Source organism: Fulmarus glacialis, unplaced genomic scaffold (assembly GCF_000690835.1).
Source record: "Fulmarus glacialis isolate BGI_N327 unplaced genomic scaffold, ASM69083v1 scaffold14007, whole genome shotgun sequence".
NCBI lineage: Eukaryota > Metazoa > Chordata > Aves > Procellariiformes > Procellariidae > Fulmarus > Fulmarus glacialis.
Genome location: NW_009221371.1, coordinates 17,912 through 27,206, shown reverse-complemented (window position 1 = coordinate 27,206; position 9,295 = coordinate 17,912). Strand labels below are relative to the sequence as shown.

General features: G+C 50.6%; 1 protein-coding gene across 2 annotated transcripts in view; it reads right to left on the bottom strand.

The window, feature by feature from the left end:
• The window catches only part of PPP1R16B (protein phosphatase 1, regulatory subunit 16B), a 42,295-nt gene extending 34,792 nt beyond the window's left edge, over positions 1 to 7,503 (bottom strand). For both annotated transcript variants that reach the window (XM_009581094.1, XM_009581095.1), the window contains exon 1: positions 7,257 to 7,503. In XM_009581094.1, coding sequence (XP_009579389.1) covers positions 7,257 to 7,503 — 247 coding nt within the window. The remainder of the gene's footprint in view (positions 1 to 7,256) is intronic.
• Between the last annotated feature and the right edge of the window lie 1,792 nt (positions 7,504 to 9,295).

Here is a 9,295-nt window from a genome sequence, read left to right as displayed (position 1 = left end):
GAGCATAGCCAGGACAGCTGACCCAACTGACCAATGGGGTATTCCATACCATATGACATCATGCTCAGCATATAAAGCTGGGGGAGAAGAAGGAAGGGGGGGACGTTCAGAGTTATGGCATTTTGTCTTCCCAAGTAACCATTAAGCGTGATGGAGCCCTGCTTTCCTGGAGATGGCTGAACACCTGCCTGCCGATGGGAAGCAGCGAATGAATTCCTTGTTTTGCTTTGCTTGCGTGCGTGGCTTTTGCTTTACCTATTAAACTGTCTTTGTCTCAATCCACGAGTTTCTCACTTTTACGCTTCCGATTCTCTCCCCCATCCCACCGGGGGGGAGCGAGTGAGCGGCTGGGTGGGCTGAGTTGCCGGCTGGGGTTAAACGACGACAACTCTTTACCCCCAGTTTCATTAAGAAGCAACCATCGACAATACTAATAAACCAAAGAAATGCCCAGTTTGCATTTAGGGGTACATGTAACCAAGGAGACACCGGTTCCAGATTCCCCCTCCAAAACACATTGTAGGCAAATTTTAGAAGTCGATTAAGTGATTTAAGCCACTTCTAGTAAGAAACAAAATCTGGGATTGGCAACAGTCATTGGCCAATTCCTGTTTGACTTAAAACACCTTGAATCCAAACAGACCATCCTTACCGGAGGGACAAGGAGTTTGAATCCAACGTTTATTCATTACCTTGTAATCATTATCTTGTAATACAAGATACGTAAGAACTATTTTCAGTGGTATCAGTAATGGTGGAAGCTGGCACACGCGTAAAAGCCAGAAACGATGTGAAACCAACCCATTTCCATCACACAAGCCGAGAACGCGCGCTCTGCCCAAACACGGTGCAAGCGGAAAGACGTGCCCACGGAGGTGGGGGTGGGCAGCCAGGCTGCCAGAGCTTGGGGGGCGGGGAGGTTAAATTTTGATCAAAAAATATTCCAGCCAGGATCCCTGCATCACCGTTTCTGAGCAGGGACAGCCAGAGCGCATTTGCGTGCACGTTTTCAGTTCTTGTTTTAGTCAAGGAAAGCAATTGCTCACTGCGCGGGGCAGGAGGGAGGCTGCTTGTGCTATGAGCCTTGCTGTGAGTGGAGAAACTCAAAAGATGCAGAATTTCTGGTCTGTGGGTATGGAAAGAGTCTGTTTCCCAACTCGCATGTCTTGAAACAGCAAGCAGCAATGCTCAGTGCATGCAACAGCCAGCGCCCCAAGAACAGACACCCCGATCCTTCTGAAAGGGATTGAGAAGAGGCTTGACCCACTGAAACCAAAGCTCTTCTGCAACAGCTGGTGTCACGTTTTATAAAATACATTCTGAAGTTAAGGAAATATCTCATTTTGTTATTTAAAAAATTTTAAAAAGTATTTCCGATCAAACTTTTTTGTTTAAAGAAAGGGTTTGAAACAAAATGTTTTAAGTTGACTCCAGATTTGGGGAGGGAGCGGGCCTCATCCCAGGAAAACCTGAGATGGACCTTCAGCATTAATTTCCAAACAGAAAAGTTGGCATTTCAAGCTCTTACGGAAATGGAAATAATTTTCCCACTTGATTGAAATTCCAGGAAGTCAGGAAAAAAAAAAAAAGATTATTTACTTGTTATGACAACAGAGAAAGTTGCACATTCAATATTGCTCGTGCTCCCGGATGCCATCTAGTTAGCTGCCACCCCGCATTGGCATCGCATCCAGATTGCATGAAAAAGCCAAGTTAAATGTGGCCAAATATGTGAATCTGCTTTTGGAAGACATACCAACCACCATTAACAAAATTAACAAAATCCATCATTGCCAAGAGATCTCACACACAGCCTCCCAAAGGGGACGGCTTTCATTTCCACACCTATGGAGTTTAAAACTCAAGAAACGCCTTTATTATTGAACAGAAACTTTTCATTTCTGACTCGAGTCATTCCCCAAATACCCAGGTATACACTCAGACTGCTGGTGATGAAAGATTTTTTTTTTTTTCAGAGCCCTTCATAGGGCACAAAACCCAGGAGAAAAATCTACTCAGACAGATAAATGCACTTGATCATATACACGGACACAGGAACCCCATGTAAAAACCTTCAGGAGACTAATAACGTGGGTGGAAAATTAAGGCACCTCATAAAAGGTTTTTAGTAACAAGGGCACAGATCACATCAACTTGGAAAGGTTAAAGAAAGCAATTTATAGACACTAATTAGGGCCTCTTTTTAAAGTGCCTTTGCAAATGACAAGGTTGGGTTTATTCCAGAAAGGTGCAAAGGGAGCGCAGTAGGAGCTGCCTGGGGATGGCTCCTAAAAGGGTTCACCACGCTCGTCATTACCGCCCACTTACAAGAGATTTAAGGGTCGGCATGAAGGGAAACGTGGGGGATGTATTTATACGAATAAGCTGTGCAATACTTACACCCTCCCCGGGGAAATCTTCTCCACGCTGGTGCAGGACCCAACGAGCCCCAAGCCTGCGCCCGCTGCTCTGCTAACGGCAACCGTTTTGCTGGATGCCGAGTCCAAGGTCACCAAACCTGAGTTTTCGTTCACTTTCTGGCTCACCAGCCATAAGGATCTGCACGGTTAAACTTCCGCAGAAAAGCTCTTTTATGCAACACTCTGGCTCTGACAAAGTTTTGCTTGCAGGATGAAGTGCCAGAAGGTGGGAGCTGAAGGACTTTGCAGCGATGCTTCCCGGAGCCACGGCCGGGGCGGCAGCGGGCGCCCGCGGGGAGGCAGCTCTCATCCGAGAGCAGGAGAAACCAGGGCACCTCCAGCGCTGTGGGAAGGTGAATCGGTCCCTCGGGGCCTTTATTTCTCCGTTAGTTCGCCGAAGGGAGCACAGCTCACCCCCCAGCTAACGCAAACACCTCCAGCTCCCGTCATTCAAGTGGGAGCTCCCCCGGCAAACGGCCTGGGTGTGCAAAGGGACTCGCAGGCAGCAAATGCCACACGTCTGTACAGGCATTTACCCACCTCTTGCCACTTTACCCACCTCTGGGATCTCTTTTTTTGATTTACAGAACACCAGCTCTTCTCCCCATGCCCTGGGGCTGCTTTTCTAGGAGCTCAGCGATGTAGAAAGATCTGGACACCACAGCCCTGCAGCAGCCGGGGCTGCTTTCGGGGATGAGGTGCTGCCCCGGGAACAGTGGGACCAGCCTCCTCCCTATGGTTTCAGTCCATCACCTTGCAGGACGGCCTCGAAGGGCCACATTGTTCAACAGCCCTCACAATTTCTTTGCGATTAGTACGGTAGCTTACAAAGCATTGCTTTATTGCATTATAAAGCAACTCTCCTTCGCAGCCAGCAGACCAGCCCAGAGGTTGCATACAACACTGCCGCTCCCTGCGAGCTCTGCACGGACTGAGCGCCCTGCCCTTTGCACCGTCCCCCTGCAACCAGCTCAGATCGTGCCTGGAGCTGGGTGAAGGCTTGGACATATTTCTACTTAAAACAGTGATAGTGCATGATGCCCCTCCGCAGCATGCCCTTCCCAGCTCCTCCACAGGGGAGAGCGGAGCAGCTCCAGTGGGGCAACTGGGAGTGCTCTGCTCTCACCTCCGAGCTCACCCATGAACTGTCTGTAGATATTTCAGCTTTCCAAACCAAAGGTCCCAGCCAGCCCACGGCAGCCCAGGCGGACTGCTGCCCTCGGTCTGGGATCGCTGCCCATCACCTACTTCTCCCCAGCGTGACTGTCCACTCTCATCTGCCACCAGCGTGTTCGCGGAGCGCTCCCTACCCTGGTTCTGTCAGCAGGGATCCAAAGGAGCTTTTAATAGCAGCTTGTTTGTTAAACCTGGGATATTTTGACAGATCTGTTGCAGAAGATGCAAGGAACAAACAGGCAGGAGCCTTCACCCGTTCGCAGCTCCTGCCCACGCCGGGGCTGACGCTCCCCAGGAGCCCTTGCCTTCAGCCCTGCTTCACCTCCACGCTGAGGTACAGCAACTCTGCAACACACCCAGTCACCCGTGGACTCGTCAGCTGCAGACGAACCTGGATTTTTCACATGGGAAAGAAGTCCTCTTCTCCGAGGCCATTACATTTGCAGAGCCAGGGAGGTCACAGGCTAGGTGGGAAGCCGGGGTGGCTCAGCCCGCTGGCCGTGCCATCGACGGCAGAAGAAATGGGGATGAGGGAAGGTGCTGCAGATACCCGCGGGTGCACGGGAGCTCAGCAAAATGAGCGCTGCTCTTTCAGTTACACCTGGGCAAGGCGCAGGCAAAGGACAGTGAAGTCAGCACGTCCAGGTCCTCAGGGCACGGGGCTGCTCCCTGAAGAGCAGGGCAGGGTTTTGCACCCACCGACTCCAGGATGCTCGACCCACCGCCTGCACCGGGAGGTTACACCACAGCACAAGACACCTTCCGGACAAAGAGCCAACTCGCTATCCAACCCGGCTTTCTCTTCCCCGATTTCATTGCATAGCGCCTACTACCATTCCCTCTCCCACTTCAGGAGTGGGAACGTTAAAAATAAATACAGAAGTACAGAAAAGTAACAAAGAATGGAAATGGCACACCCGCTCAGGGGTAGCTCGGAGGTGACGCGTGCCAGCTGCACCCCCAGCGCTCTAACCCTCCTCACGCGAACTTCTCAACTTCTTAATCATTTATATTCCACCTCCCTCTCCACTTCCCACATGGAAACAAAAGATGATTCATACGCCAAAATAATCACCCGGGACCTCCAAAAGCTCACGAATTCCCTCACTTTGGCCTAGGGCACTTGATAAGGAATTTTCCCAGTTTGGCATCTGGGTTTGACTCTGTCCCCTCCTCCCCTTTATACTGGTCCCACAGCACAGAGGGGGCAGAGCAGGGACAGAAACTGCCCACACACTATTTTTAGGACTTAAATTAATTGACCACAAAACAAATCGAATTTAAAAACTTGAGGCATCTGAAAAATCCAGCTACAGAGGGGAAGCACCCATGGCACCGGGGATGCTGCCCTGCCCTCTCTGGCCGGTGGAGAGGTTGATTTTCCACCGAGCAGGAAAGTGCCTTTATCACGTTTGGTGTAACCAGCATCGCATCGGAAAGAGCCACCGATGGTTAAAGCCCGCTACTTGGGCTCGCCTACGGAAAGAGGTCAACACGACTATAGTACCAAAAGAGACCTGCAGCAATGGATTTTCCCTTACAGGAGGAAAAGAGTGAAGCTGTGAGCTGAAAGCTCAACTCCTGCACCCCCAACAGCAAAGTATCCACGTCCACACGTGGTGCAAGACGGTCGTCCACAGGACCTCTGACATCTGTACGTTAACGCCGCTGCCTGAACGCACGCCAGCCCTGCCTGCTCACTGCCGTCAGGGTGCACAACTACCCTCCACCAGTGCCGTCTTTGCAAACACCTCTGCCATTTGTGCATCTCGCAAAATAAAAAAGTATTTCTAAGGCAGACAGTGAAGGAGCTTTCCTCCAAACTGCCCAGATCCAAAGCCAGAAAGCGCAGAAAGCCTTTCACAGACCCGTTGGCCCCATCACACTCTCCAGCCCAAGTGCTGAGCAGAGGCACCGTCGCTGCACGGCGAGGATGATGATGAAATGCCCGTTATCCACCCCAACGCTGTGACCTGCCACTTACAGTGGGCAGCTGGGTACAAAACCCAAAGCCATACCCTGCCAAGTATCTGCCAGCACAGGCAGAGGCAATACAAGTCATAGAATCATAGAATCATTAAGGTTGGAAAAGACCTCTAAGATCACCAAGTCCAACCGTCAACCCAACACCCCCATGCCCACTAAACCATGTCCCTAAGCGCCTCATCTACACATCTTTTAAATACCTCCAGGGATGGTGACTCCACCACTTCCCTGGGCAGCCTGTTCCAAGGCCTGACCACTCTTTCAGTGAAGAAGTTTTTCCTAATGTCCAGTCTAAACTTCCCTTGGCACAACTTGAGGCCATAAATGCCATCTCAGGCAATGTCAATAGACAATTTCACAGTAGGGCTCTAGTTGGCTTCACTGTTGGGGCTCTGCTAGAAGACTACAACGGCTCAGAGTGAGAAACACAGGTTCACTGGAGCAAAAAGCTGGAAGCAACTGTTCAACCTTTAAAGCAAGGAAGAAAGAAATAAAAGCCTGCAGTTTCCAGGGCATTATCACATTTCCCAGAGAGAGGCCACAAATGCACACAAAACCACAGAGGCACAGCAGGGCTTGGCAAACACTTGTAACACACCGCCCAGGCAGGCATCACTGTCCAAAGCACCACCAAAGTGCTCCATTTCCAAACAGGTGAAAAACATGCACACAAGGACAAGTCACGGTGCACAAAAGGCCTTCTCAGAAACAGGGACATGACTTTGGGGAGATTCCTCAACAAGACAAGACGAGGTCCTTGCCTTCCACCCACATACCAGGTAAATATATACTGCTTCTTGCAAAAGATGCTGGAAACTAGAGCAACATTCACTAGCAGAGATGCAACTCAACTGGCCAGGTTTCCTAAGCATCTTCCTTGTCTCTGCCATGCCAAGGGATGAGGAAGATCACAGCAATTTCGCTACCCGGCAGAGTGGCAACCCCAAAGGCTGCCCCAGCTCTCCTCCGAGAAATGTCTTTACTTCTCTGCAGAGAGGTAAGCTCTGGCTCCCCAGCGCTTACAGGGTTTCCCCCATGCTGTGCTGAGGTTAATGGGGATTGACTTTTAGACGGTTTTTTTTTTTCCTCCCTTTAGATTTTGAAGCAAAAGCAAAGCACTTTGATCCACTTTGAAATGGTGCAATTAAAACAATTTCTGAACAATTTGCAGTTCTCTTCTATAGGAAGCATTAAGCAAAGCCATGCTTTTCAGTATTTTGAATAGGGAAAAAATTCATACATCCATGTAGCTCTCAATCCATCCCCCTAAGCAGGGAAGCTAAAGAGATTTACACTGACATGTAAATCCCTGTGACAGACTTCTATAAAGAAGCGCACCCAGAAGGTATAGAAGTGTTTCACACCTTCTGGAAGTAGAAAGTGTGAAAAGGAAAGAGATGAAAGCCGCCTCCCTTTCCCCAAATCTCGGTCGTAACTCCTGCCCCATCCTGGCATTCGTGCGCCCACTCCCGATGTCAATCTAGGTAACGCTGGTGTCACACAGTGCTTTGAGGACCCCATGGCTATATCAGAGATGGCAACGCTCTAGAGACCAACACCACGTCAAGGGTAGTTCAGTCCACGGATGTCAACACAGATGCCCTTGTACACCACAGCGCTACACGGACCTCGCACGTAGCCAGACAAAGAAATTGTCAGATACAAGTGCCGTACCTTCCTCCAAGTCGTTCCTCAGAGAAGCCTCCAGCAGGGCAACGCTGGCTTCGAAAGACACTTTCTTTCGGTTAACAGCATTTCTCTTCTTTTCATGCTTCCTCTTCTTGTGCTGCATCTCCTTCTCATACTGCGCCCATTTCTTCAGCTGCTGAGCCCTCCGCTTCTGGGCTGCCCGCAGCCTCTCCAGCGTGGGCACCTTATCCAGCAGCTGCAGCTCTGTCAGGAGGTCCACGTGGGCATCCATCGCTTCTGCTGAGAGAGAGGGGGTGAAGGACGTCTCAGCGGGAAACGATGTCCCACCACAGGTCCTCTGGATCGCAGCCGCCTGCTGCTATACCAGCATCCTGAGGCCGAGCTGGGAAGGGCCCATTGCAGTGTCCGATGAGAATATGGTGGAAACCTGAAATGAGGAGGAAAGTGTGAGAGATCAAGTCTCATCATCCCGTGCAGACAAGCAACTAAGACCAGCCCGTTGGAAAACATGACAGGAAACACCTACCATCTCAAAAGGCAGCTCACTTAATTGCGCTTTAATTGCCTGGTTGTTCTCACTGGCCTTTATGATTCCACCCTTCACCCACTCCAAACACCCAAGCAAAACCCTCTTGATGAAGCAGTAGTTTTAGTGTGCAATTCATTCCTGTCTGTAGTTCAAGGTAGCCCTCTCTTATAAGCAGAAGAAAGTCTTAATGAGCAAAGATCTTCCATAGTATTTTATATCATTCCTCCGACAACTCAGGAGAGATTCCAGTACTGAGACACATCCTTCCCTCCAGCTGGCCCCTTCCAGCGTAACCATCACCCCCCGTCACCGGTGTCCCCAACACCGCAGCCAGGACTGCGCCGCACTGATGCACACCAGCAGCCGCCTCCCTGAAGCATTTCGGTCTGAGCAGCAAAACATGGGGCAGAGGGGACCAAGACCGCAGTGGCAGAGCCCAGGGCAGCCACAGACACCAGACGAGGCCATCCCAGCACAAATAACCCAGAAGCCAGAGGCTGGAGATACATGGGGCTACCCGTCCGGCGCCCCGAGGCCAGGCAGGTTTTCCCAGAGGAGCTCTACTCACCAGGAGCATCATCTGCGCTCTTCTACTTCATCCATCGGCCCCTTCTCACCCCAGCCCTAGCTGAGGGCAGACGGATAGAACGTGGCTCCCAGGGGGGTATTACTAACACTTAAACCAGCTCAGCTACTTAAAAACATGGGGGGTTGTGTTCATTTCTCCCTTCCTTCAGGTTTTTTTCTTCTCCACATGCTAGCTCATTCTGCTTTTGCTTTACGGGCTCCACAAGCACAGCAACGAGAGCAGTTAAATCACAGCCCCAGACTCTCGATGTGACCACGACACCAGAGACCTCTGAGCAGCGCTACCCGCAGAGCGATCAGCCGGGGGACCCTGGGCAGCCGCCCAGTCATCTCTGCACAGAAGGAGGAAACATGTCCCAGATTTAAGGAGCGGTCCAACAGGGAAAGGTGCATTTGAAATAAAGCCAACGTCACAAGCAAATTGAACGAGTCTTTTCCAAATAGATCCGTGCAAAGCACATCGAATGGCAAGGTGAGCGTGCCAAATCGAGGTAAGCTGCAAATAACCACGTACGAGACGAGAGCTCTTATGGTTCAGCCAGCTCGGAGAACGAAAAAAAAAAAAAAAAAAAAAAAAAAGAGTTGATGGGGAAGGGAGACTGTGGAGAGCTTAAGTATTCACAAGCACCTGAGAAAGCCCCAACACGGCAGCTGAAGCTATTCCTTGCACAACTCTCCTGCTCCAAAAAAGACAAAGCAACAGTCTCGTAAGCAATGGATGCAATGCAAAATCTATGGGAAAAATAGCAGAGGAAGAGAGGTAGCTAGACCCAGGTGAGAGACGTGGTGAGGGTACCAAACCTTACCCCATCCAGCCAAGCCAGGAGAAGCCACCGTTCATCCCTCTTCAGAGGGTGAAGCACCCCAATCAGGGAGGCATTACTCTGAGGAGCTGCAGGGAAATGTCCACGCCATGCAGCACATCCACCACGACCCAGTGAATTTC